At 49.1% G+C, this 27,895-nt stretch overlaps 2 protein-coding genes across 6 annotated transcripts; one reads left to right on the plus strand and one right to left on the minus strand.

Annotated features, from left to right (window-relative positions):
• Positions 1–689: 689 nt before the first annotated feature.
• patj (PATJ crumbs cell polarity complex component) lies at positions 690–24,513 on the minus strand. 5 transcript variants are annotated; one of them, XM_088312691.1, is made up of 44 exons: positions 24,225–24,411; positions 22,625–22,881; positions 21,356–21,529; positions 21,049–21,185; positions 20,638–20,845; positions 20,002–20,130; positions 19,697–19,924; positions 19,345–19,447; positions 19,020–19,108; positions 18,401–18,524; positions 18,189–18,305; positions 17,465–17,526; positions 16,918–16,974; positions 16,705–16,839; positions 16,049–16,204; positions 15,562–15,642; positions 14,778–14,954; positions 11,962–12,171; positions 10,218–10,424; positions 9,597–9,624; positions 9,444–9,495; positions 9,285–9,362; positions 9,104–9,175; positions 8,834–9,011; positions 8,075–8,185; positions 7,826–7,916; positions 5,356–5,555; positions 5,081–5,172; positions 4,962–5,016; positions 4,814–4,903; positions 4,597–4,674; positions 4,424–4,490; positions 4,233–4,357; positions 3,682–3,765; positions 3,364–3,623; positions 3,069–3,216; positions 2,928–2,993; positions 2,313–2,430; positions 2,208–2,239; positions 1,999–2,121; positions 1,820–1,924; positions 1,593–1,702; positions 1,373–1,496; positions 690–1,175 (listed from the first exon to the last, which is right to left on the minus strand). In XM_088312691.1, the coding sequence occupies exons 2-44, from the start codon at positions 22,868–22,870 to the stop codon at positions 1,029–1,031; spliced, it is 5,274 nt and encodes a 1,757-aa protein (XP_088168817.1). In that variant the 5' UTR covers positions 22,871–22,881; positions 24,225–24,411; the 3' UTR covers positions 690–1,028. The 5 variants fall into 5 exon arrangements, with proteins under 5 accessions (XP_088168817.1, XP_088168813.1, XP_088168812.1 ...); XM_088312687.1 differs by lacking the exon at positions 24,225–24,411 and adding an exon at positions 24,489–24,513 and having other exon boundaries at positions 4,233–4,490; XM_088312686.1 differs by having other exon boundaries at positions 4,233–4,490; positions 24,225–24,412.
• Positions 24,012–26,999, plus strand: tm2d1 (TM2 domain containing 1). Its single transcript, XM_088312692.1, has 6 exons — positions 24,012–24,668; positions 25,126–25,199; positions 25,336–25,444; positions 25,594–25,685; positions 25,902–25,975; positions 26,139–26,999. Exons 1-6 carry the CDS (start codon positions 24,472–24,474, stop codon positions 26,247–26,249), a joined length of 657 nt encoding a protein of 218 aa, XP_088168818.1. The 5' UTR covers positions 24,012–24,471; the 3' UTR covers positions 26,250–26,999.
• Positions 27,000–27,895: the final 896 nt, after the last annotated feature.

Genomic DNA, 27,895 nt, shown 5'->3' on the forward strand with positions numbered 1-27,895 from the left:
TTGGTCTACAGTTAACATTGATTTCTCTTTCTATCTCGATTTATACCATTTCTTGGTGCAATTCTGAGTCAGTTTGCATTCCCCCTGGGTGAAAAGAGAACTTTAATAACATTATTTGAAATCCAAACCACTGACGTGCATACTTGAGTTTCACAGCTTTTATTTTGAAGGTGGCCATCAACAAGCGCTTTCTGCGCATTACCGTAATGCACCGTGTGGCACAGTATGGGAAATAAGAGTGGCGGCTGGCTTGACTGCAGTCATTTTTAAGCCCTCGTTTTATTCTCTTGAACTCAAACATGCGTGGGGGTGCTGGACCAAGTAAGAAGACAAAAACGTATCACTTTAATACGGAATGGGAGGAGGAGTTGTTTTTTTGCCAGTCGACCATTGCAATTACCAAAGAAGGGAAATGTGGAGCGGCATTTTCGGACTGTTCATGGAAAATATGATAACGACTTTCCGCCGAAAAGCGAGCTGAGGAAGAGAAAGGTGGAGGAATTAAAAAGCCAGTTGTCAGGACAGCAGTCATTTTTATTCTACATACATTGTACAAACAAATTGAAATGCAAAGCTTTGAACTGACTTTAATTTATTTACATTTCACCATTTATTTTGACGCTATTTTATGCGGGCACGCACGCACAAAACATGTATGAGAAAAAAAACAACGCATGGCACTACTCAACATGTTTTTGTGTGTGTGTGAATAGTTTTTCGGTTTTATTGAACGCAAGTCAAATACATAAACATTGTGAGTGTGGCGTGTTCAAAACATCTCCGGAGATCTACAAGGTGACAAGTGAGAAGGACATCATCGACGACGACCATTAAATTGTTCATGGAAGACAATCGTGTGTTTGGTCGTCCAATTGACGTCTCGCAATCCTGACAAAAGAGGCGAGCTCCTAGCATTAGCTTCCAGGCATTTAGCTGAAGTGCTGCACAAAAGGGGTCGGGTTGAGGTTAGCGTGTGGATGTGTGCGTGTGTGTGTTGGGGTGTGTGTGTGGGGGTGCGTGTGTGTGTGTTAGGACAGGAGCTCGAGCGTGACGGCACCCGTGTGTTTCTTCAAGATGGCAACGGCCTGGTCATGCGTGACTCCATCCAGACTTTCACCGTTCACCGACAAAACTCGGTCGCCGCGTTTTGGATGCCCGTCTGCTGCTGCCGCACGCTACACACACGCACAGACACACACACACACACACGCACGCAGTTGAGGTTTGACGTAGATGACACACATGCAAACGCAGATGAGCATGTTAGCTAAGCATGGCAAAGAGCACTGATTGTCAACAAGGGGAAGAGTTTGGGTTTGGGGAGGCGGCTTCGACTTAAAATATGTCTCAATAAATGGCTGACGAAGAGGACCTTGTTGAAGACCGACTTGATGTAGATGGGCAGATCTCCGTGGGCGCTCCCGACTCCTCCGACGATGCTGAAGCCAAAACTGTCGCTCGTCTTCTCCACGATGATCGTTCGACGATCGCCACCTCTGAGTTTTGGGGGAATCAGAGCACCAGGGGGGGTTTAGCGTGTGTGAGTGTGGACGTGCGCGTGCGCGTGTGTGTGTGTGTGTGTGTGTACTCACTGTACGTGCACATGCTCAGGGTGTGCATCGGCTTGAGGAAACAAATTGGAGCTGCTGGACAAATTCTCCACCTGACTCACGATGGCGGCCATGTTGGTGTCCGCTACCACCTGGAACACATGCACGAGCGTGCGCCAGCAAACGCCCCCCCCCCCCCCACACACACACAAAACATTTTGAATATCACAGAAATGAAACATTTCCATCAGTGTGTGCGCGCGCAAGACCTGCAAACAGACGTTTCTGGATGTTTCTTTCAGCATGCTGACGACGTCATCGTGTGACAGCGCATCCAGCGATCGGCCGTCGATGCTCACGATTCGGTCGCCAACCTCAACACGCACACGGGAATCGTGACAATCGCGCACACGCACACGCAAGAGCACCCTCGCACGCACACACGCACCTTGAGTTGCCGCGTGTTAGCTGCGGCGCCGTGGTGTTGGATCATGGCGATGAAGACGGGCACGTCCCCCAGAGGGCTGCCCCGCCCCCCTGCGATGCTCAGCCCCAGCGAGTCGCCCGCAGCCTGCGCATGTTTCCAAGGCCACGCATCAGAGTCAACGAACGAATGAGGTCATATCTGCGTGTGCGTGCGCGTGTGCGTGAGGTTACCCTGGTGATGTGCACCGTGCGCAGGTGGACACCTGTCAATGCACATTTCACGTTACCATGGCAACGAGCAGGCTTACATGCTAACAAACAAAAACATCAACCTACTTGTGTCCTTGGCGGGACAGGAAGTGACATCATCATCATCGCCGTCCGCCTCCTCTTCTTGTGATGTGATAGCAGGAGGAGGAGTCACAACTGTCGAATCTTTTCCACCATCATCCATCTTCACACACACACACGATGATGTTGTGACGCTTTTGTAACTCTTGCTTTTCTCAAATCTTTCTGACTCCTTTGAACGTTGAGAATTCTTTCTGGCTCGCCTTTCAGACTCTCGACTTTTCTTTTTTGACTCTCATCCGACTCTTTGCATGATTCAGCTCACTTGTGACTTTTTTCTTGCTCTGCTTTTCACACGCTTTGAATCAGACCTTTCAGACTGCGCTGACTTTTCTTGACTCTTTCTGTGGCTCATCCCGATTCCATGGAATCTTCAGACTTTTTCTTTTTACTTGTTTCTATCTCCCTCCTTTGAATCTTGTTCACGACTCCTCTGACTGAGGTGAGACTCTTCTTCGAACCTTTTCATTATTTGCTTACATTTTCTTTTAAAAGGTCCTTTTTGACCTCTTTGATTCTTCGTGCATCCTTTTTCAGACTCAAGTCTTTCTTTTTTTCAGTGTGAAGTGAGGCCGGTGTCAGCGGCGTTGTCAAACTCACGTGTGCATCTTTGCAGGAAGCGGCTTTGAGTCGGCCGACCTCTAGCAGGACGGGGCCTCGAACGTACTGCGGGATCGTAGAATACGTCAACGTGTGAATCATCGACCGCGGCGAGAGCGCGGGCGCACGCGCGCGAGTCACCTTCAAAATGGCGGCGACCGTTTCCTGGGATGCGTGCGCCGTGTCTTCACCATTGACCGACAGGATCTGATCGCCTTGCATTAGACGGCCATCCAGCTCAGCGGCACCCCCGGGCGCCACCTCCGAGATGAACACGCCGCTGCCGCTCCTGCAGGCGCGCACGCACGCACACGCACACGCACACAAAAACACACACGAAAACACAAATGAGAAGACAGACGAGGAGTAGCAATGTCGGGCGACCAGTCATGTGAATTACGGGCATGCAGAGGCGCACGTTGCCACGGCAACAGACCTCTTCCCGACGATACTGAGGCCGAGGGCTAGCCCGGCCTTCCTGCGCAGCTCCACGGCGACGATGTCCGGCGCGCACGATGCCGTCCGTGTGGTCGAGCCGGACGAGCCGACATTTGGCTCGACGCGGCGCCGGTTGCCGGGACGACGGCGGTGGCGGGCTCTGTCCCGCAGAACCTTCACAGCCACTTTAGAACACGGATGCCTCAACGCCGCGATGGCCTCCGCGTGAGATGCCCGTCGAAGGTCCACGCCGTTCACCTGTGCGTCAACATCGTCATCGTCTTTGTCTTCTTTTTGCGGAAGTGTTTGTGCGTACCTCCACAATCTGATCGCCCGGCAACAGGCGGCCATCTTTGGCCGCCGCTCCCTCTTCGTACACCTCGAGAATCACGATGGCATGCTGACAACGCCAAAAAGCCAACGTCAACGAACGCAAGTCAGTCGAGTCAAAAGCTCGGCCGACAAATAAGAGTTAAAATTTCAGGTAAAAATGTCATTCAAAAAGTGAAGGAAACCTAAAATAAAATTGAAATTCAAGTAAAAATTTAATTACAAGTCAAGTAAAAGTACAAAAAAAAATCGAATAAATGTTTTTGTGAAAATAAGATGAAAGTAAAATTAAGATTTAAAAAAGCAAAGTGAAGCCATGCCAACGTACAGAAAAGTCAGCGACTGAAAAAAACCTGAAGTGGAAAGGAAAGTAAAAGCACAAATGTAAGTAAAAACAAAAACACAGACGAAACGTCAAGCAGAAGGAAAAAAAATTCAAGCAAAATCAAAATTAAAGCAAAGGTCAAGTAAATTTAAAAGGTCATAAAAAAATGAAAGTAAATTGAAAAAAGTCAAGGTGAAGCAAAATTAAGTTACGAGCTGCGTGTCGGCGCCTCCCACCACGCTGAGGCCGAGCCCCGAACGACCTTTGCAGATCTCCAAGGTGGTCTCGTGACCCGGAAGGACGGGGCAGGTCGACGGGTCCCGGGGGGCGGGGCTTCCTGTTGGGAAAGCGAGCCTGCTCACCATGACAACCGTCAAGCGCGCACGTTGGTGCGTGTGGCTACCTGTGCCTGCGTCGGGGGACGCGCCGTCGATGTCGTCGTCTCCGCACAAGACGAGTGACTCGTCGCTCTTTAAATCATCGACAATCAAACAATCAATCGGCGCGCTTGTAAAGAAATGCGGCCCGGGGTCAACATGGCCGTCGTGCGCGTTACCGTTGCCGCACCGATTTTACCTGCTGCTCCGGCGCGTCCCTGGGATCCTCCCCGTTCTTCTCGTGGAACTCGCCTACGACTACGGCGTCCTCCTCGTCCTAACGCAGGTCATGTGGGAGGGGCTTATTTGCATCAGTCAAACCACGACAAGTCCAACATCCCAAAAGTCAAAATTAAAAAGCACTTCACGTCAAGCAGCCCAAAATGGAAAAGAAGAAAACTCCAAAAGAGGCTGACCGAAGGCGGGAGGAGCATGTCGCTGTCGGGGGGGCGTGGCCATTCCGCCGGGACGAGCGAGTCCCCGGAAGACGGCGGCGAGACGCACTCCTGGAAAACCAACATGATGTCACAGATGACGTCGCCACCGAACAGGAAGCGGCTTTACCTCGGGGGGTGGCGGAAACGGCGGGACCGCCATCTGCTGGACGCCGTCTTGGCCCCTGAGACGCAGCGTGATATCAACGTGACGGCGAGGGCGCTTAATCATCAAAAGGCGTTTGTTACCTGAGCAGGACCAGTTTGACTTTGGAGGCGGAGCTCTTGATCAGGGCCGAGGCGCTCTGGTGGCTCCGCCCATAAAGAACCTGATCGTTGACCTGCCGCAAAGACAACAAAGCGGCAAAGTCATCAATCGCATGTACAGGCTTCAAAAACAACAAACACAAAAAACAAACATCCACCACAACACACACACACGCAAACAAAAACAGACCCACAGTTCCTCACATTGGACAAAACATTGACACTCGAACAACACACACGCGCACACCCCAAATCACCTGGAGCAGCTCGTCCCCCACGAGCACTCGGCCGTCGGCAGCGGCCGCTCCGCCCGGGCGGAGTCCCACCACAAAGACGCTGAGAGTGGAGCGGTCTCGGTTCCCGGCCAGGCTGAGCCCCAGGCCGCCGCCCACTTCCTTGTCCAGCTCCACGCACAGCAGCTTCCCCCGCAGGTCACCGTAGCGATCACGCCAAGGCTCTACGCGTACGCACGGCCGTTAGCGCGCTGACAGCCAACAGGCAAGCGTGGTGCAAAGGTGGCCCAGCAACATTTGTTAGAAAGTCAACTTCCTTTTGCTCACAAAACTTGCCGCCTTCGCAAGTGCATCAAATCTGGCGACAAATCTGGGCTAACTGCACATAGCATACATAACGTGCTCCAAACACACGCTCGCACTAACCTGCCATCAGCATGCTCCATGCTTCGGTCTCGCGTCACGCGTGACATCCAAACGTCTACAAAAGACTGTGCGTGTGCATGCGTGTGCGTGTGTGTGAGGCATAGCGCTTGCAAGGTCTGCTAACTCTCCCACGCCTCCCATCAACCTCCCCCTCCCGCGTCAGCAAGTGTAGCTCAGCAGCACCCCCTGCTGCCCGCAACACGCAACAACAACAACAGAAGACGAAGAAAAAGAAGGCGGCCCATCTCCACTTGCAAGTTGAATTTGGGGCGTCAGAAAGCACATTTTAGCTGTACACTTGAAAATAATAAAGGAGGGAAGGAAGGAAGGTTTACATGACGGAAGGATGCCAAATAAAAAGAAGGAAGGAATGAAAGATGGTAGAAAGGAAATATAAAAGGAGGGTAGAAAGGACAGAAGCCAGGCAGAAGAAAGGAAGGAAAGAAAGAAGAGAGGAAGGAAGGAAGGAAGCAGAGAAGAAGCATGGAAAGGTGGTGGGACAGAGTCGAGGAAGTACAACGAACAAAATGACAATGGAAATGTTTTTGGTTTTGTCCGACTGAGTTGCGGACGTTTGCAGTGGCGTCGCAAGAAAAAGTTGGAGCGGCCATGTTTTGGCGGCAACGGAACGAGCCAACGTGATTCTTCAAAGTACACAAAGAAGACCAAAGAAAAACTCCCGTTCTTTTATTCCCACTAAAAGGTCACATGACATTTGAAGCCGCCATCACAGCAACTTTCCACTGGCCACGCCCGGCACTCAAATGACCGCACCCACTCACTCAGAAGCTCCGCCCCTCAACCAAGCAGAAGTCAAGCTCTCACAAGCCCCGCCCACGAAGCCCACCACAAAGGCGGCCCAAGTCAAAACTGAGCGAGTCAAAGCGTCATCATCGAATCACTCCACTGGTCCACTTTGTAAAAATTGGGGGGGGGAAGAGCTCATACGAGGCCTGCAAAGACAGAAAAAAAATGGTTTGAAAACTCGGCCGGGAGCTCAGCCGCTGCTCGGAAAACTAAATCCCGCCCCCAAAAAACTTGCCGTCCAATCAACTTGAAGAAAGTGTGTCGGGTCACCAAATATTTCCACCTCCTTCGTTCAGCTGTTTTGTCCCAAAATGTATTCATTTAGTTTTTTTTTCCTAATTTTAATTCATTTAGATCAGTAAATAATTGGAAGATTCATTCATGCAAATACAATTAAAATAAATGCAAATTCGATGAATAATTCTTCATGATCGTACATATGACATCATTTGTAATAATCAATGAATCCTCCATCAAATGAGGTTTTTATGGCATTATTAAAATAAAGTATTTGTCAATTGATTTTTAAAAACAATACAATTTCCAGAGCTGGGCACTTGACCCTTTTTTGCTCTGTACGGGCCTTAGTCATAAAAACAACATTCCGGCTCCGCCCTTCCAGTGTGTAGTTTGCATTTTCTCCCCGTGCCTGTGTGGGTTTTCTCTGGGTACTCCGTTTTCCTCCCACATTCCCAAAACATGTGTGACAGGTTAATTGAACACTCCAAATTGTCCTCAGAAGTGATCGTGAGTGTGAAAGGATGTCCGTCTTTGTGTGCCCTGCGATTGGCTGGCGACCAGTTGAGGATGTTAGCCCCGCCTACTGCCCGATGACGGCGGGCATAGGCTCCAGCACCGCGGCGACCCTCGTGAGGAGAAGCGGCTTGGGTATCGGATGGATGATACGGCTGCTCAGTCCACAAGCGTGGGTGTTATTTTTTACAAAAGATTGCGCAATGGCAAGTATTGAAAATGTCTTTTCACTTTGACAATGACGCAAAGTTGATGGCTGAGCTTTTTTTGAGCTCTGCTCCGCTTTTTTTTTGTTTTTTAATTGATTGTCAAGAAATAATTACTCCTTGATTCTCTGAACCGCTGAGCCTCACGAGGGAATAATTAAATGTAGTTGTAAATAATAAAATGAAATGAATTTCACAATAAAGAGTACGTTTAACACAGGTGCATTTACAGTATTTGAATTTTAAAATGAATTTCACATTTTTTTTTTGTCATCAAAACAATCAATTTGACTGAGACGGACCTTGGGGCGCCTGCGGCAGCTCCTGCTCTGATTGGCCGGGAGGCCTGTAAGGGGGCGGCTCCCGCAGAGGGGGTGGGGCTCCTCTCGCCATCTGTACGCCCGCACACGCAAACAAAAACGATAAAAAAATCAAAATGGACTTTTCACCAAAATAAGACCACAAAGCACAAAGAAGCAAAAGTCCGAAAACACGAAAATCATTCTTCTCATCAGAGACACGTTTGTGGGTGTGTGCGCGCTTGTCCGTACTCGCGGGTTGGCAGACAGACTCTGGACGATGAAGACGACCGGACTCTCAGCTGATTTAATGGCATTGACCGCCTCTTCGTGACTGGCAGCTCGTAGATCCACACCCGACACCTGCACGCACACGCGCAGACTTTTTAGAGCAAAATAGGGGGTCGGCAATTGAACATTTCTAAATAAAATATTTTACATTCCATTTCATCTGTAGCGCGTGATTTAAGTATTGCAATAATCAGAAGAAGCACGTTAGACCAAGTCCACAAGTAGGACCATGTCACACTTCCAGGAAGTAGACCGGCCCGGCGTAAGTCATGTTAGTTGGCCGTCCAGGAAGTCAAGCAGGTCAGCTGCAGATAATGCTCGCGTGTCAGAAGTTCAGGAAGTACACTGGAGCGAGGCGGAAGCTGTCACTTGCCGGTCGTGAGTTGCCGTGTGCGTCGTCGAGGTCGAAGGTCAGACAAAAACAGTTGGGGGCTGTAGCGTGTCAAGTGTCCGCCAAGAAAAAGAAGTCAATGACAACGAATAAGAGGAGGAAGCAAGAAACAAAAAAAGAACAAGAACAACGAAAAAAGAAGAACATGAAAAAAAAGAAGGGAAAAGAGAAAGAAAAGGCAGAAAAAGCAAAAGCAGAGGGAAATTAAAAAAAGAGGACGAGGACAAAAATGAAAACTGAGAACAAAAAGTCAAACAAGAAATCCGGAAAAGAGAGAAGGAAGGAGATGAAAGCGCGAGTCTGTGTTTTGCGGCATGAGCGGGAAGTACCTGCAGGATCTTGTCTCCGGTCTTGAGGGCGCGCGTGGTGTGGGCGGGACTTCCACGGAGGACCTGCTTGATGAAGATTCCCTTGAGTTCTTCGCCGTTCCTCAGACGCTTGATGACGTGATGGCCGCCCACGATGCTCAGGCCCAGCGACTCACCCGCCTTGGCATACACCTCCACCCTACATGCACGTGCGCACACACGTGCACACACGCGCAGGTGTCACCCAAACGGCATCTTTGTGCAAATGTCAGCCTCGGGCGGGTCGCTTACCTCCGGGGAGGTCCCCAATGACTGAACCGAGGAGTTTCCTCACCCTCACCCTCCTCGCGCTTGGAAAGCTCCCTATACACGCGCACGCACACGCATGCGCGCGCGCACACACACAACACGCACTCAAACTGAGCAAGTGATGCGCAGAGGATGAGTGTCTCTGGGGCTTGACGCTACTCACTGGCGCCCTCTTCTGGCAGTGGAGAATCCTCCTTGACTCCGCCTCCTCCGCTTCTCCGCGTCAATCATTGTGACGGAACTGCGACGACAATCATGAGCAATTCGTAAAATGACCGACAGATGGCGACAAAGACGACGGACAGCAAGAAGGAGGACTCACTCCGTGTCTGTTCCGCTGACTTCCGAGCCGCCATCCGTGTCCCCATATTGGCCTGCACGCGCACGCGCACACGCACGTTGAGTTTATGGTGTCAAAATCAAAGTCAAATATTTATATCAAGCTGGAAAGCGAAAGAAGGGTGAAGCTCCTCACCAGGAGGTTGTCCGTCTTCTGTCCGAGTCTGAAAGGGAAACACGAGAAGCATATTCGTTCCAGTTCGGACGACGTCTTAGTCATGTGGAAAGAGGTGAATCTATCCGGTAATTCCGCTTGAGCGGCCCATTCGGGCTGCTATCTTGTGGTCGGCGCCTTTTTTCATGTCAATGGGATGATTCTCATTATATCGGATGCCTTTTTTTTTTTTCATTCAAATTGTTTAAATACATAATTTCAAATTCATTTGTGTTTTATTTTTAACTGGCTGAATTTTTGCTCGGCAGCGACTTCATACGACTGCACAAATTGTGCTCTCGTGGGTCCCCGAGTAAACTTTCTTTGCACTTGTTGCGTATGTAACGGAAGCGCCCAGGCCGCTAGCGCCACGCTAACACACATTGCAAAACGAGCATCCAAATTGTGTTAACGAGAGACGACAAAGAAAAAGAAGAAATCAGTAAAGGAAGAATAGCAGAAGTGCAAGAAAAAAGTTTGAAAAAAAGGAAGAAAAGAAATGGAAATGAGGTTTTGCTGCAGCCCCAGACATGATTTTTTTTTTCCGTCCGATTGATATTGATGGAAAAAACCGAACGTGTCGGAAAAATGCTGTCGACTGGCCTGTTGTGTGGCAGAGGACGCCGCCTTCCACTCGTCCCACGACGGAGGCGCTTTCCTGGGAGGCCAGCTCGTCTCCTTCTCTTCTTCATCGTCATCGTCCACCGCCATCTCCCGGCCCTCCTCCTCGGTCGGGTCAGAGGTCAAAGATGTTGGGGAGGGCGGCGGAAGGCCGGCGGTCCTGGTGAGCTCCGCCTCCTCCGCCGAACCCTGCAAGGAGGTCACGTGAGCAAGCGAGCGAGCGTGAGTGACTTTGAAGTCGCCCGTCGAGCGCGGAAAAGCGCACGCTCAGCACTTGCCGTCACGGTTGTTACGAGGCACACGTTAACGACAACACTTAGGATAATTTCCCGGTGCACCCTTTAATGGAGGTGAGGCGTGCGAGGCTTGACGGCGCCAACGCCACCCTCGTAATATTTTAAGAGGTGGCGGGCCAGCGGATGAGTCGACAGCGACAAGACGTTGCACAACACGTCGATCGCTGGGATGCCGTTTCAACAACATCGGCAAAAAAGGTGAGGAGGCCGCGGCCAAATAGCGACACACAACACACGATTTGGGAAATTAATTCCATTTTTCCTCAGAAATCTTTTTCAAGGTTTTTTTTGAGTGATTGGTTATTTTCATAAGTTCGAAGCCGACGAAGCTTTTTGACAGACTGGCTCTGATTTTGGGAAATGTTGCTCTCAAGCCGATTGTAGTGACGTGCAAGTCGAGAATGATGGACGATCGTTCACTCAATCGCGACCACCACAAAAAAGATTCGGGTTGGACCGATCAATTTGTAGCGACCGATCCAAGCTCACCCATGTTGAGAGTTCTCACGGGAATCTTTTGGCACTGCCGAGCAACACGTGAGAGGGAAACAAAGAGGAAGTCACGGCACACAACCACTTCCTGTGGTGACCTAATACTGCGGTAGTCGTCGACCAGGACAGTAAACCCCCCCCCCCCCCCCCCAAACACTCCACTTAAGAGTGCAGCGATGTTGTAGAGCTGATGGAGCACTTTGCTGCGTCCCGACATCTCGCTGACTCAGCGACTCTCTCGCGGTGCGAGGAGGACGAGAAGGACAGACGAGGAGGATGAAGACGAAGAGGAGGAGGGAGGGGGAAAAAAAAAAAACGAGGAGGGAGGTTGACGGAAGGTGAAAAGGATGCGGGGACAGCCGAGGACCACGTTGGGGTTGGATCCCACTCAAGATTTTGTTCACAAAGTAGGGCCGGCGGGAACGGGTCCTCGTGCATCGCGCCGACAGCAGACAAAAGAAAGAAAGTCCAGATATTCAACAAGATCAGAGTAAAGAGGACGCATGGGGGAAGGAAAGAAGAAAAGTATGAAGGAAGGAAGAAGAAGCATAGAAGGAAGAAAGAAGGATCAACATGAGGAATGTAAAAGGATGCAAAACATTGATGAAAGCAAAAAGGAAGAAAGGAGGGAAGAAAAAGAAAGGCCAGAGAGAAAAAAGAAAAGGGAAGGCAAGAAAGGGTGGAAGTAAAAAAAGGAAGGAAGAAAAAGAAAAGAAGTAAGAAGGAATGAACAAAAAAAGGAAGGGAGGATGAACTCTTTTTCTTTCTCGAGGCAAAATGAGGATGATGAGGGAGGGGTGATGAAGAGGAGGATGATGAAGAGCCTGACAGAGAGGATGAAAACGACATGGACGAGAAGGAGGGATGGAACGAGGACAGGTGAGGATAACAGACGGAGGACAAGCGAAGGAATGCGGCGGCGGCGGCGGGCGTCTCACCACCAGCGGTTTCCGCACGCCCAGCCGAACGGCGCCGGGCGGCGCCCCCTTGAGGACGCGGACGGCCTGCTCCAGGCTCAGGCCCTCCAGAAGGATGCCGTTGACGGACACTAACTGGTCGCCGGGAAGAAGAGCGCCGGAGTGCTCGGCCGCTCCGCCCGCCAACAGCGAACGGATCACCATCACGCAGCTGCAGGGGTCCAAAGGGTCCTGAAAACAAACAAACAAAAGAAACCTCGTCGTCAACACAGAAGTTCATCTACATTCTAAGACAATAGACTTCGCAGTTGAGTTGAGTTGAGTATCTGGGGCTGAAACGAGGAATCCAATCGAAAATCATGTCCCACAGCCAACAAACTCCAACTACAGAACGAGCTGTGTTAGGAATCACCAATTCCTGAACTATTCCAAATCACGACATTGGAGTTTGGTCAAACAAAAACTACGTTGGAACGTTCACATGGTGAAAAAAAAGAGTGTTAAGTCAAATAAACGAAAAGAGTAAAAAATAAAATAAAAATAAAGACCAGCAGGGGGAGACAGAGACCAAAAAACATCAACATGCGCTTTAGGGAGGAGTCACCGAAAAAAAAAAAAAAAAAAAAGAAATAACGATGAAGGGTCCATCTTTTTTTAAGGGTATCTAAAGTCAAAACGTTTCATGCAAGAAGAGACATCACAACATGCAACTCTGATTAAAAAAGTCAACAGACTCAAACATGAACATCACTTTGGCTAAATTGTTTTCAGCTCTGGGCTGCAAATGACGTCAAAGTGGCACAACAGTGCTTTTTTTGCCACACCACCAAGCATCAAAAAGAGCTTGACAACAAATTCAAAAGAGTTTGCTTCCGTAAATACACGACGACGTGCTAAAACAGGATCAAGTTCACATTTGAATGTGATAAGTTTGCATTGGGTTAAATTAAAGAAAAATATTTCAGAAGAAGAAACTCATTGCTTCTTTTGGTTTCGCAAAATGCAAAAGTCAAATTTTGAACATTTTAACGTCAACGTTTTCACAGAAAACCTGAACTTTTATCCCTCAGGGCAGCAATATGCTTCTATATTTTGAAAGTGAGGAAAAGAGGTCAAAGATTTTCTTAAAAACGGCGACCGGAAATAAATGACAGGCAAATCTTTTGCTATTTACTTGAGCGTGTCCATTTAAAAAGTTAAAAACTTGTATCTGTACTTGGACTTAAGAAAGCAAATACTTTTGTCACCTGCGGTTGTGATGGGAGGAGGTGTTGGCGTGTAGTTGCGCGTTAACCAACGCGTTGTCTAGCGGGCACACACAAGTTTGCAGCCGAGGCAGGAAGTGATGCGAGCGGCAAACTTTCGGCGAGGTCGAAGGGCCGGAGCAAAGTTGAAGGCAAGGAAGGACGGCGGGCCTAAAGCGGCGCATACACGCACGCACATAAGCGCTCTCTCTCTCCTGCAACGCGCACGTGCACACGCGGCGGCGGCGGCGGCGTTCCCCGGTGGCGTAGCCGGGGCAACGCAGCCCGGGCTGAGCCTGGCTCAGCGTGCCAACTTTTCGTATTTTTAGAGGCGGCGAGATGGCTACAGGTGATGACGCTCCGCCTACTGGAGCTCCTTCTTCATTTTGGGAACGCCAACTTTCTGCAAAGACCTTTAGCACGCCAAACTATTCAAACGTTGCCGGTCCTACGCGCACTTTTTGCGCACGTCTCCCTGACCTCAACAACACACACACACATATGCACTTATTCTTAGCACTTTTCTACAACACACACCGAGCATGGAACACGCATCCAGCGGAAGGAAAAGATGCACACGTTCGCAACAAACAATTTTTGGCGCACACAGAATGTTACGCAGAAGTAAAAATGCCGCAAAAACGTTTGCAAAGTGAGCGGAAACAATTTCCAAGCATCAAGCAGATTAAAAGCAAATTGTTTTTAAAAAAAAACAATTAGCTCAGTGAACTCACTTTGATTTACTTCCAAAATAACGAGCATACTTTTCAAATATTGTACCATATTAGCAGTACATTTTTAGCATCTCAGAAGAAAACACAGTCCTCAAGTGAACACTGGGCCTTGCAAACTAACACTGCTGGAGTGTTGGCGCTTGAGGGCAGTTTTTTCTAAGAAAAATGTCTGCAAAGATCATATTCAAGAATTATAGAAAGCTATTAGAACAGTTTTGAATTGAATATACTAAAAAAAAAAAATCTAAATTGAAAAATGTGATTCATCGCAATTAATCAGGCAAGCAGCAGTCAACCGTATATTACGAATAATAAAAAACTGCGTATTTATTTCAGAGAGGCATCAGTGTTTGTTTTTTAATTATTAACATCAGTCAGAAAATCCGCAAAAATATTGGTTTTTTTTTCAAAGTAAAAGCAGTTTGCAGTGATCATCAGTCTGCTTTCATGGAAGACAAGAGAAACGCGAGAATATTCAGAGGCTGAAATCAGAAGATTTGGAATATTTGAAGTTCAACAGCCCCTTTTAATGATGACCTGAAATGTTGCAGATTCATTTGACAAGCGATTCGTGCCCCTCAAATTGTGTCCGTACGAAAAGAGGACACGTAGCATTTGGAAGACTCTCGCTACCCCACCCCTCCCAAGCCCCTCCCTCAACTCCCCCCAGGCGGGTGTTGCATGAACACCACCCGGGACTTCACCTGGAGTTCGCTCCACCCCCTCATCTTGGGGGAGGAGGGTGGAGGAGGGGGGGTGGGGTCTTGGAGGTGAAACTTTGCCTACAGACAAAGAGCAAAGAATGTGCAGAGAGGGAGGGGCCGTTGGGGGTGGGTGGGGGGGGGTAGAGTGATGTCACCTGGTAGTCCAGGATGCTGAAGCCGAGGCCTCCGCTGGCCTCCTTGTCGAGTTCCAACACGTCCACCTCAGAAGACCACAGCGCCAGCTCGCCACCTTCCTCTTCTTCTTCTTCGCTGCCTCTACCCTCCTCCTCTTCGGCGTCGGCCTCTTCAAGCTCCATCAACACTGGCGACACCTGCCGGCACGTCACACTTGTGTTAATTTGTCCACCCGTGAATCAGATGCGATTGTTCATTGTGTTCAGAGCGGAAACACGCCACCGTAGATTGCTTCGGGTTCATTGGACCTAAAAGGGGGACGACAGGAATGTTTTGTTTTTCGCAGTCAATTGGGACCAGAACTCCAAACGCTCAGTAGAGAGGGGGGCAGGGGGGGGGTTATTTTCCACTTCTATTACGCCGTTGCCAGCAATGGTACGCAAACTTCTTCATACTCGTTACGCAACAAGTTCAACTTTAGAAAAAAAAAAAAAATAAAAATAGCATCCTGCAGGCTGTGAGAGCAACGTGATTACAAATCCGGAAGTGGACGGGAGAAGGAACTAAAGTGAGTGAGTGATTGACAGAGAGAAAGTGGACGATATTATTAATAACTATGTAATAACGGGATGGGGCCAGCGCATATGCTGATTTTTCAAGATGGACGTCAACGTTGCGATTGTTTGGATACTTCCATTGAAGATAAAAAAAAAGTTCTATAAAGTATGTTCTCCACCCCATGAATCTAAACACGACATTCTGTTGAATATTACATTTGGAGCTGACTCGTCAAGAAGAACTGACCTGCTGCACTTCCCGTTGCTCGGTTGGGTTCCACGTGGAGCTCGCGTCGCTGCAGAGCGCCGAGGCCAGCTTCATCTCCAACTGGCAAACACAAACTTTAATCGCCGCAACTTTGAAGGAGGATGTACGACGGCGACTAAGCAACCGAACAATAATAACCGGTTCATCTGACCATTACGTCTTTGCTCATTCGGATGATTAAAAAAAAAAAAAAAAAAAGAGGGAATTTCCTTTGCCTTACTTATAAATAGGACATGTCTTCAAATTGACAGAACAGAAAATGAACAAACTTAAACCGATTCTAATCAATTGCAGCTCAATTTCGGATTTGAATATAAATTTTGACTCTTTGCGGACAGGAAAAAGCAATTTTGGCTCCCCCCCCCCCAAAAAAACAAAAAAAAAAACAAAACCCACACCTGAAAACTGCAATTCATGTGCCATCCCTATTTCCAAACGATATTATCAATTGCAAATGCTGACATACGTCGTCCACGTTGCGTCCATCTGGCGCCGACTCTTTTTCCGCTTCTGACTCGGACGTCAGCTGTCGGCTGCAGACCAGCGTGAAAGGTGGGGGAACCTCTTTGAGGAAGGAGACCACCTCCCGACGAGACTTCCCGATCAGCGGCATGTCGTTCACCTGCAACGCAAACGCAACAAGAGGACATTTCGACGTCGCGCCACACCCAAACAGCCGTGTTAACGTTTTTGAACGCGCGCCATTGGCGGGCCCCGCTTTTGCTCCGCAGAACAACTAAATTCGCTTCGATCACGTCGTCATGATCCGAGCCGCTTTTGCTCACAAGGGTGGGCGTGCCGGAGCCAATCGGTAGTAGGCGGGGTTCACCATGCGCACTGGAAGCAGTGCAGCCATGAGAGCGGAAGCTCGTTTAGAAGCCCGTGATGGACACAGCCAACAAGTATTTATTTTACAATTCCAAAATACATTATTTTTAGACGTGTATCTTGCAAGTCACAGGTCGAACGGCACTTCAAATCCCCCAAAACGTCCACGTCGGGTACCTCGTATCTCAAGGCACCGCTGAAGTCAAAGTGAGGTTGCAAATGAAGGTCAATCGAGGCCCTGCTGGCCGTGACCTCACTCGATTGGCCGACCGAAAGTCACTTTTGCGCGCTCACCTCGAGCAACTCGTCCTCCGGTTTCAGGATGCCATCTTTGTCCACCGGGCCTCCGGGCACCACGCAGGAGACGTAGTGGTGGCCGTCGAAGGAGTCCAACTCCACGCCCAAGCGAAGCGTGTGGACGGGAAGGAGCTGCACGCAAACCAAACGCGTCACGTGACGTCACGCCATCGACGGGAGGAAATCGGGTGAAGTGTGTGCGTGTGTCACCTTGGAGGACCTCTGCAGCTGGGCGTCATCCTCAATCACAGGATGCAACTTGATCACCTGAAAGAAGGCGCAACTTAACCGATGCACAATGGCAAGGAAATGGCAGCCACGCCAGACGGTTAGAACATAAAAAAAGAGCCACACTCGCCACATCTTGCAAGTTGGACAAGTTTCAGCATTTTACACTCCAACCGAAAAGTTAGCAGAAGTTATCATCTCATCTGTGCCAACACTGCAGCGCTGCTCACCTTTTTGTGTGCAATAAAGTGGCAAAGTGGCTTTGGGGCCACTTTGCCATGCTCATTTGCGCCAATATTTGATGAGAGTGGCCCATAAGCACAAAAAGGCTGGCGCTCACACGCATTTTCACAAATGATTCAGAAAACGCAAACTAGTTTTTACTCAAACATTAACAACAAAAAAAGAACATTTTTCATCATATGGCCACAATAATTTATGCACAAAAATGTAATAAAAAAAAAAAAAAAAAAAAAAAAAATATATATATATATATATATATATATATAGTTATAGTTGTCATTCTCACCAGGACTTGGTAGTTTGGCCCCAGAGCCTGCTGCCACTTGGTCTTCAGAGCAGCCTGAGGAGCTGCATAAACATGCAAGAAAACAACACAAAGAAATGAAACACAAAACAACAGACACACCGGCTGTACATTGGGAAATAAAACACACACGTGCATGCGCAGTTTTTTTGTGTTGTGTCAAATGCTCTGTTTCGCTTAAGGTCATTGGCGGTTGCTATGGTAACCTGGATGTCAAGCTGATGTCAGTCTCCTGCTGAGCTCACCACAAAAAAAAAAAAAAAAAAAAAAGATGGCAGCGCTTTAGATTAAATTAGCATTGCTAAGCGCGGCCAGGCCGTCATTAATCTTTGGCGTTGAGAAGAATAAAAACGCTCGTACATCCGCACGGCGCCGTACGCTAATGGCTGGCGAGCCCATTACCAACTAGGGATAGAAATATACACAAGGCTTCTGCCAGCGACAAACTTTGACGCTAAAGGCTGTGTGGCAAAACGCTCGCAAGTCTTGTGACATGTTAGTGACAAGGAACTGAGGAGTTACATTTAGACAAAAGTAGTGCTTTGCTATCATCTTGTGGCTTTTGGGGTGAGAGGCGTCAATCACGACAAGCAAGCAGACTGAGTAGCAAATTTTTGCGTGTGTATTTGTGTCATTTTGCATTTGCGTATTTAGATGATGTGCCGTGCGTGCGTGTGTGTGCGTGCGCGTGTGTGCGTGCGCTCACCGTTGCTTGTGTTGTGTGTGTCCAAATCTGCAGCGTGCATCTTGAAATCCAATGATCGTCGTGACCAACGAGAAGACTCCACTGAAACACACAAATACAAGAACACAAGAAATCGCACTAAAAGGTTGTGTGCCCCCACAAACAAACGTCGGGAATGACGCAAACAGCTGACACACACACACACACACTCCCAAGCGATGAGTGTTGGCTACCTCTGTCCAGGGACCTTTCGTTGTTATTCCTGCGGACGAGCGTGAGGAGCACGGTGCGTCCAGTTCCTTTCATGACCTCCACAACTTGTTGGTTGCTCAGACCGTGAAGGCTGACGCCGTCCAACTGAACGAGCAAAAGACAAAGACGCTTTCACCGCGCCGCTTCGGCGTGTTGGGGTTCCCTCCTCACCCACGACAGCTTAGCGAGTCGGTGTTGGAATACGTCGCGACAAGTTTCGGCTGGTTTTTTTTTTTTTTTCTTGAGAAATGAGACGTGAATTTGAGATACGAGCGCACTTCAGAAGAAGAAGAAAGTATCAGACAAATATTTACAAATGTGTATGCAGCTTTTCTACTATACTACTGCTGAGTGCAATTTTGAGAAAAATATGTGGAAAAAGGAATTGCGGTGTTTTTTTTGGGGGGGGGCATCTTCACTGATAAATTCCGTTTGCATTCATTTCAAAGCGATACATCGATTTGAGATTGATTGTTTTGAGTTACGAGCGGGGTACTCAACAAGCTAAACTTGTATATCAAGGCGCTACTGAGTAGTGATTAGGACGACGACGCAGCCAAAACGATGTTGACGTCATCGCCATGCCGGTGATCTTCTTACGGCAATGAGTCGGTCTTGAACTCTGATGTTCCCGCTGTGATGGGCGGCGCTGCCCGGGACCACGTGCTTGATGAACACACCCACCGCATCTGTCGGGAGAAGGAGAACACGGTCATGACGAGACGGACCCGGATGCTACTGCAACAGTGACAAAAAAACGTTCCGTTACGGAAAAGAAGGAACAACATAGAAGAGGAGGAGGAAGACGCAACGCGATCCTGCTGGCTAGCTCGCCAAACTGTGACGAGGTTGTCTGCTGCACATTTTACAGCGCTAAATGTACAAGAGGAGAAAAAGGAGGAGGAGATACGGTGAGGAGGGATACCTTGACTCGTGAGGGGGTTGTGTCCAATGATGGAGATTCCGAGGCTTTCTCCGTCTTTCTTGGTGAGCGGAACCTCGTGGATCTCGTAGCCGTCCAGGTTGGGCTGAAAAACAGGAAGTAGAAAGCAGGAAGCAAGCAGCAGGAAGGGGGCGAACGCAACAAGTAGAAGGTAGGAAGGAGACGGGAGGAACGGGGATGCTCACCAGAAGGTGGGAAGGAGGAAGAAGGAAGTAGGGAGTCATGTCCGCTCATCATGAGACAGGAAGTAGGAATGAGGTATGGGCCAGGAATTGGGAAGTAGAAGACAGAAAGCAGGAAGGAGTCAAGAAGTATTAAAGTCACGTCCGCTCACCATCTTGCTGGGTCGGCGTTGGGGCTGCACGGGAGCAGATGAAACGGGGGCGGAGTCGGGCGGCGGGGGAGGGGCTTTGGGCCTCTGGTCAGCGTGGTCCCTGGCGACCACCATGGTCACGTGACTCCCGCATGCCTGCAGCACCCGGACCACCTCGTCGCTGCTGAGCCCGTCGGTGGGCGTGGCCCCGATGCGAAGGATGCGGTCGCCCGTGCGGAGACGCCCGTCCTGATCGGACCGCCGTGTAAGAAGGAGGAGTGAGGGGTAGAAGAGGAAGAGGAAAGAAGCATACGCCGCCGACGTACCCTGTCAGCCGCGCCGCCCCCGACCAGTGTTCGGACGACCACGCCGGCGCTCTTGCCGCCCACGATGCCGAAGCCCAAACCCGAACCGTCGTTGAGCAGCTGGATCTCCTCCACGTGAGCCCACTCGGCCTTGGGGGAGTTCACACCACAATCTCTCGTCACAAATGAGATCACGACCGGTGAGCTCAAGATTGCGTCAGGTCACGTCTGCTCTCGTGACCTCCCCCGAGCTCGGCGTGAGACGTCGGCGGAGGCCCAGATAAAAGTGCACCGGCGCTCGGGGGAGCTAAGCGTTAGCCGCGCAATGCTAACGACTAGACAATGCCATTCATGCACCATGTTGCTTGCGTCCAGTGATGAAGGGGAGGAGGAGAAGGAGGAGGACCAGAAGGAGACAGAGGACAAATAAGAGGAGGCGCAAGGAAAGGAGAACAAGAGGAGCTCCAGAAAGTGAGACGAAAAATTAGCACAAGGAGGAAGAACAAGAAGCAAAAGAGGGGGATGAAAAGAGGAGGGATAGGAGAAAGACAAAAACAACACAAACGACTCTTGATAACGTAAAGATTCTCGTGCACGGGTGTGCGTTTTGCTCGGAGATCAAATAGTGGTCGGGTGTTTGGTGTCGACGTGTCTTACGGCGTTTATGTTGTCAGCGGCGCCCGGCCGTGACGAAGGTGACGTCGGTGTCAGCGTGTCCTCGGGGGGGCGGTCCCTGGCGACCGTCAAGTCCACCGTGCGGCCGGGCAGCTGCAACAAAGCCAGCGCCTGACGCTGACTCATGCCCGCCTCCAGGGGGCGCCCGTTGATCACCAGGATCTGATCGCGTGCCTGCAGATGCCCGTCCCTGCCGACGCCAACACAACGCCGTCAAACACGTGTCTCGAGAGGTGCTGCGGTTTTGGTTAGCAACAGAGTTGAAAGCAGCAAACCCGTCGATGTCAACCGACGGCAGATATATTTGAGGCAGCAAGTTGAAAGCGAACGACTCATTGAGACGCGGCGCCAAGCCACTAATTGAGAAGAAGGCCCCGATTGGACGCACGTCACCTGTCGGCGACGCCTCCAGGCTGGACGTGTTTGACGAAGATGTCGGGACGGCCGCTTCCCGGGTGAAGGCCCGCCACGCTGAAGCCGAGACTCCCCGATTCCGGACGCGTCAGACGCACGCGCTGCGTGGGTCGACCCTGACGTTGAGATCCAGCGCGCACACACACACATTAACACAAACAGTCATAAGCATGAAAAAACACATTAACACACACACACATAAACGCACACCAACCAATGTACACGCTTATGCAAACACACACTAACACATGACGTGGCCCCATTGAGGGCTGACATTGGTTCTCACCGCCGCCGCAGCCACGATCCAGCGGTGAAGGCGTTCAGGCGAGGGCAGGGCCTCGAGGGCGGGCGCGGCCGAGCCGTCTGTTGGGACGGTCGTGGATGGTGACGAGGTGACCGAGAAGTCGCTCGCCGGCGAGAAGCCGAAGTGACGGCTGTCCTCCGAAAGCGGCGTACTCAACTGGAGAACAAGAAAGGAAGGAAAAAAAACTCAAATCGCTTTTCACTGATGAAAAGAACGAGCTCACCCAAAAGCAAACATTTTGGTCGCGTGTTATCGTATCGTCGATATGGGATGCGGCTCCTCACGGAGGATAAAGAAGACGTGACGAAGGACTGATTTGTGTCGCAGCGCAGAAAGTGTTCAATTGACACAAACGCACACACATCCAACCATTCGTTATCTGAGCCACACGTACAAATTCAACTCAACAGTCACTTGCTCACTAAGCCACAAAAAAAAATCTAAACATTTGCAAATACAAACATTTAACAAAAATACACGCACATTCAATGCAAACAAAGACACACACATTTATTGTACTCGAATTCACCGACATGCACACGCACTCACAACCACACAAAGTGCGCGTGTTGCAGTTGCAGTAATGAGCGCGGGTAAAAAAAATCAATGCCTTCCTTACAGGTAATGTATGAATGACCTTTCCTCTCACTTTGTGTAGTCGGGCGGGCGCGAGCGTCCAGGCGACCGAGCCGTTTGTCAAAGCGGGACGGCGGGTATTAAAGCATGATTGATCGGCGCCGGGGAGGCCGGCCATAAATAAAGTGGCGGCGACGCCTTCATAGACTTACAGTACGTTGAGTCGCCGACACTCGCCGCGACCTTGGCGCCACTTACAATATGAAGCCCGCCATTATCTTAATTTGGAAGCAGCGTTGTTTATTGGCGAGGCCGAGCCTGCGCCTAATACGCAAACGGGGACACGTGCCTCGTCGTCCAGACGCACACCTTCAATGTGGCAAAAGTGACCACACATCTCATATGTACGTGATAATTGTTGGGTGCAAATGTGATGTCGCCTTGAGACACACAAGATCCAACCTGTTTTGGGATTTTTTCATTCTTACATTTACTCCCTTTTTTTGCCTTGAGGTGAGAGCAAAAATTTGACACACGAGCAACGTACGTGTCTCATGGTGGTGAACTCAACCACACTGCTTTGCTCTCATAAATGCTAACAATGCTAATCGCGCGCACGCACACACACACACGGACAAGCACACTTCAATTTTTGTTGTGTACGGGCGAGCGCACCTGCTCCTTGAGGTGGGCGACCGCACGCTGCAAAACGAGCACATGCGCAAAGAGCGGACTGTCCAGCGTCTCCTTGAGCGCCACCACGCGGCCCAGGTGGCGCTGCCACTCCTCCTTCTCGGTCAACTTGGCCCGCAGACGCTCCAGGGCCGCCGACGCCCGTCGACACTCGCCGGGCGACATCGCCCCGAGCGACGTCGCCCCGGGTGCGGGCCAAACTGGACTCGGGCCGGACTTGTCTGGCATTCCGTGCGACTCTGCAAGAACAGACCACCACGCGGTTCGATGAGCACAATTCATCGACCGCGTTGCTTTTCAAACTTCGGACACAGAAAAAAATAGTCGACTCCGCCCCACAGGTGCCGACATGAAACAACAACATGATTATTTTAATTTGGTGTAGTACATTTCTCTAATTTTATTCATATAATTTCAGTCCCATCGACGTTAAAAAAATGGATTGATACCCAAATAAAGTGAAATATGTTTAGAAGTATTTCATTTAGTATTTATAGAATTAGTGCAATTCAGCATAGTGTATAGTTTTTGGTTTTATTTTAAATACACTAAAAACTTTTACACGCTTGTGCCAAACATAAATGCAAATTGCATTTGTGCACGGCTGCAGCACCTTACGAGCGCACAGAGACAAAAATGTGAAAAATTTAAAATAATTTAAAATTAAAATGTGAACCCCCATCCCATTGGAACGGAAACGGATCACGTAACAAAATGACACCACCATAAATTGTGGCACTTGTCATCTTAAAACTTGAACTTCATAATGTTAAAAGGAGAATTTTACTCCGTTGAAACCTGAAATTGAATACATTAGAAAAACCGAAACATACCGCAGTAAAATTAACTTTATCAGTTTAAAACGTGAAATTAATCATGATTATTTTGGATTTATTTATTTTTTACTAGTGTGGTAGCAATATGCTTTCGTGTGTGACGCATAAACGATGTTTGAAGAATTGAAAACTCCTTCAGTTGTTGGCAGGCCGAGCCTTTACACAGGCACAGCCAAACAAAGCGCACGCGCGCACACGCACTCGCACCTGCGCATGCACGCTGATTCACCTTCACGGAAGTGAAACTGGGAAGGTCGACGAGGGCAGGGCTGAGTGTTCAACAAACAAATTCATAGTGCTCCTTATCATCAAAGTTGACCAATGTGTTTGGCGAACATTGGACAGTATTCGTCGCATTTATGTTATTTTTGGAGTGTTTTTTTTTCGATGGGCGGGGTCACTCAATCCCATCAGCAGGTGCACGTAACAATGAACAAAACTCACAAGAAAACACAACACAAACGAACAACGTCATCAACTCTGGCAGTGTGCGCATTCACAAGTGTGAAAGTTGGGGAGAAAAGAAAAGTTTCTGTCGACTCAAAACTTCGTCGGGTAGCCGCTAGCATGCTAACTCCCTTATCGCAACGCGCCACCCAAAGAGGAAAAAAAAACAAAAACAAACGTCTCGTTTTGTGTTTTTCCCAAGCGGAAAAGGCACTCGTAGAAATTGGCCATTCAGACAAGAGAAGGGAGGCGGCGAGTTACTTGAGAAGATTTGGTCTCGAAAGTGATGTGAAACTTACTTGATGCGGCTTCACCACAGTATCACTTTAAATGTTGCGTTCAGATGTTGTGGGAAACACTGGTACTCTTCAGAAACCACAACGACGCTATTACACTCGTCGATTTCTTTCTTTTTATTTTATTTTTTTTTATAATTGTGTAACGCTTCAGGATTTACCCCACACTGACCTTTACGAGCTATACGGAAAAACGCGTGCTTGAAATGTTGACAGTGAAAAGGGAAAACGCTCATTTTGTGAAGACAGTATGTTTTCCCTGTTTACCCGGAAGGTGGCGCCTGGTGACGTCACCACCGCCACCATGTTGCGGTGTTTGCGCACCGGTTTGTGGACAGTTTTGTATTTTTTCTTGTGTTGTGAGTCTTTTCGGTGGATGATTGTCGCGGCGGCGGAGGCGGAAGCAGCGGAGGAGGTGGGCAGCTGCCACAAGCTGAGACTCGGACAATATCCTTCCCTTAACTCGCTTTTCTTGTCTCGGAGATGGATGCAGAGCTAATGCTAATGACTAGCGCCTCACTTAGCCGTCGGCTGCGAGCAGACAAAACAAAAATGAAAACAAAACAAAAATGTCGCGTAGCTTTAGTGTGACGTTACGTCGACTGACCAGGGACATGATAGAACAGATGGGTTGAATTGGAATATTAGTCTTTTTCTCTCCCACTGTAGTTCGAATTTGGGAAGCATCAGTAGAAAAGAAGGTGACAAAAAGTTCGCATTTGTATGACAGAATAAATGAAAACCATTGGTCGTGGTAGCTCCGGTTCTCGAGGGCCGCTTTCCTGCATGTTTCCCATCTCTGACCGTTGCAACACACCCGATTCAAATGATCAGCTCATCCGCAAAGCTTTGAAGGAGAAATTGTCACGTGATCTTTGTTTTGAGACTCCTTGACGGCGCTGACGTATTTGTGTAAGGCTCCCAAGATCGATGACGTCACGCAGGAGCCCCAAAACTGCAGAGATGCCAGCGCCTGGGGTCGGTACCGCGCCCCCTCAACATATTTACGGGATACCTTGTTGCCATGGCGACCTCCCAAAAGGCCATACACTCCCAAGCTTCTAACACGTGCGTGCGTGCGTGCGCGTGTGTGTGTGTGTGTGTGTGCAAGTAGTGGAGTGTCTTCCAGCCCCAAACGTCACCTGTCGACTTTCCAACGGGACGCAATTTCGTTTCAGCGGGGAGGAGGTGGGCTTTAACAAAACCATTCCCTGTAGGAACGTGTGAGTACACGTACGCCATCATACATCCTTACACACAAAGACGTGAGGGTTTTTCCTGTCTCAAATTGAGACACAACACCATCCAACATTTTCCCATGCATGCACACGGCTTGTAGGAAAAGGCGGTGTGCGTTGTTTTGTGTTTTCAGGAGCGGCTACTCGTACAAAGTGGCGGTGGCCTTGTCGCTCTTCCTTGGCTGGCTGGGCGCCGACCGCTTCTACCTGGGATATCCTGCGCTTGGTACAAACACAAACACACAAAAAGAGGAAAATACGACATGAATTAAAATGAAAGACATTTATCAACTTCAATTTGAGTCGCATGCACACAAACGCACGTAATCCGTAGAGACGTGTACACACCTGCGACACACCGACACACATCCACGGACGGGTGAAGAAAGAAAAAAGGTTTTGAGTTGAAGCGGCCATTTAGTTGGTGCTGCCTTTGCTTCAGGTGTGCTGAAGTTCTGCACGGTGGGCTTCTGCGGTATCGGCACGCTGGTGGACTTCATCCTCATCGCCATGCAGGTCAGTGGCGGCCGATGAGCGCTCCACGTCGCCACATGCTAACATGCTAACTGCCGTCTTGTGCCAATCACTTGCGAACATCAGAACTAGCGTGTGTGCTGACATTCGGATACCAGCATACTCACGTGTGTGTGTGTGTGTGTGTGTGTGTGTTGCGGTCCAGATGGTGGGCCCATCGGATGGCTCTGACTACATCGTGGACTACTACGGCGCCCGCCTCAGCCGCCTGGCCATCACCGAACACACGTACAGGAAACCGCACCTCACCCTGTGACGTGCGGCCACACTCCGTTGGTTAACAAGAGCCAAAAGTCTTCCAAAAAAAAAAAAGTTTTGCAAATCCAAAGTATTAATCAGCGGTAGGCACGTCAGCTCGTCAGGCATCACGCCGTCGCTGTTTTCGGCCAGCCCCTGTGGGCCCATCCTGGCCGTGGTATCGGTAATGACGTCCTTGACGCCGATTGGCTGTCGGACGGACCGAGTCCACGCCGGCCGGCCTGAAAGAACGACGGCATGATGACTGACGAACGGACGTGCCCATCGCTGGTTTTTACTACTTTGTCTTTATTTATTTGGATTTATTGGCTTTGAGATGAGCCGTCTCCTTTTGAGGGCGGTTTTCTTTTTCTTTGTGTCTTTTGAAATGTTCAATGCAGAAGGTTGACCTTGAAGCACCGCCCACATTTTGCCACATTCCGCCAATCATTGGTGGATCGAAAACAGAACAATGTTTGTTTGCGCTCAGCTCGAATCGTCAGCATGAAGAAATGCGGTGCCGTTTTACTGTATGATCCGAATAATTGTCTTTGTTGAAGTTATGAAAGTGTAAATAAAGTTGTTTTTGTCCAGAAGATTTTGATGTCCACTAGATTGGTCGCCAGAAGCCGCTCACACTCGAGCAAAACGACATCGCTCGGCTCAGCGACTGATCAGAGCCAACGCTTTTGACATCAGTGAAAGGGGGCGTGGTCATTTTCTGCTGTAAATTGCGCTATAGAAATAAAGTTGTAAAGTATTAAAAGTATGCAATTTTCATGTCGTCACTTTCCTCATTTCTCCAAAATGAATCAATAAAAAAGATAATGGCGACTAATTTCAGTTTCCTGGTGAAAAAGTAAGAAACGGAACGTTTTTGTGAGAATTGGGCCATCTTTGGCTCTTGTCCACCTTTAAAAACTTTATTCATAATTCAATCAATAAATTGAATAACGTGAAGGAATATTTGCGGTATTAAAATTGACTTACAAATTTTAGTTTTGGGTTGCACGGTGACCGACTGGTTCGCACGTCCGCCTCACAGTTCAGGGGTGCTGGTTCCATCCCGGACTTTCCTGCGTGGAGTTCGCCTTGTGAGGTTGGATGGATTTCTTTTCTTTTCTACGGAAGCGTTTTGCTGCCACACCAGGAAAAAAAATAAAAAATCCAATTTATCTTGTAAAAACGTCAAACTTTTCTTTTCTTATTCCATGAAATATTTAGTTGTAAATTCGAAAAATACATTTCAAAATGAACTCAAGAGAGTTTGCATTTACATTGTGTCACGCCTTTGGACGAGTGTGTGTTCTTGCTTGAGAGAGAGGATGATCTTGTAAAAATGTGGTTCGGCGTGTGCAAGTGTGTTTTTGTATAATGCGTGTCATCAACCACAAAAAATGTTGTGCGTGTAAAAAGAAGAGGCGGAGTCGCGTGCGTGGTGTTAGCATCTTTATAGTGTTGTCGTCGTGTTGCATAGAGGCGCTTCCTGCGAGGACAGGAAGTCACTGAGGGACAACATGGTGGACGAAAGTAGCGACAGTGCACACAAGTGGCCAGCAGGAGGCGCCACCACTACCGTCAAGGAGTCGTTGAGGCACAAGTTTTAGTCAACGAGGAAGAAGTGAGGTCATGCAGGTCACCAGGTGGCCGTTGGCCATCTCGCTC

This window comes from Idiotropiscis lumnitzeri, chromosome 13, assembly GCF_059441095.1.
Source record: "Idiotropiscis lumnitzeri isolate Australia: NSW breed Sydney's pygmy pipehorse chromosome 13, RoL_Ilum_1.0, whole genome shotgun sequence".
Taxonomy (NCBI): Eukaryota; Metazoa; Chordata; class Actinopteri; order Syngnathiformes; family Syngnathidae; genus Idiotropiscis; species Idiotropiscis lumnitzeri.

What these genes read in the sequence shown, in the direction of transcription:
- tm2d1 (XM_088312692.1), top strand. Translation starts at nt 24,472, where the DNA reads ATGTTTTCCCTGTTTACCCGGAAGGTGGCGCCTGGTGACGTCACCACC. An exon ending in CACAAGCTGAGACTCGGACA is followed by an intron (nt 24,669 to 25,125) that starts ATATCCTTCCCT and finishes GACGGCGCTGAC; the next exon opens with GTATTTGTGTAAGGCTCCCA. An exon ending in CCTGGGATATCCTGCGCTTG is followed by an intron (nt 25,686 to 25,901) that starts GTACAAACACAA and finishes CCTTTGCTTCAG; the next exon opens with GTGTGCTGAAGTTCTGCACG.
- patj (XM_088312687.1), bottom strand. Translation starts at nt 22,870, where the DNA reads ATGCCAGACAAGTCCGGCCCGAGTCCAGTTTGGCCCGCACCCGGGGCG. An exon ending in CGGAGGACGAGTTGCTCGAG is followed by an intron (nt 16,205 to 16,704) that starts GTGAGCGCGCAA and finishes TTTGCGTTGCAG; the next exon opens with GTGAACGACATGCCGCTGAT. An exon ending in CGGTCGCCGCCATTTTGAAG is followed by an intron (nt 2,994 to 3,068) that starts GTGACTCGCGCG and finishes ACGATCCCGCAG; the next exon opens with TACGTTCGAGGCCCCGTCCT.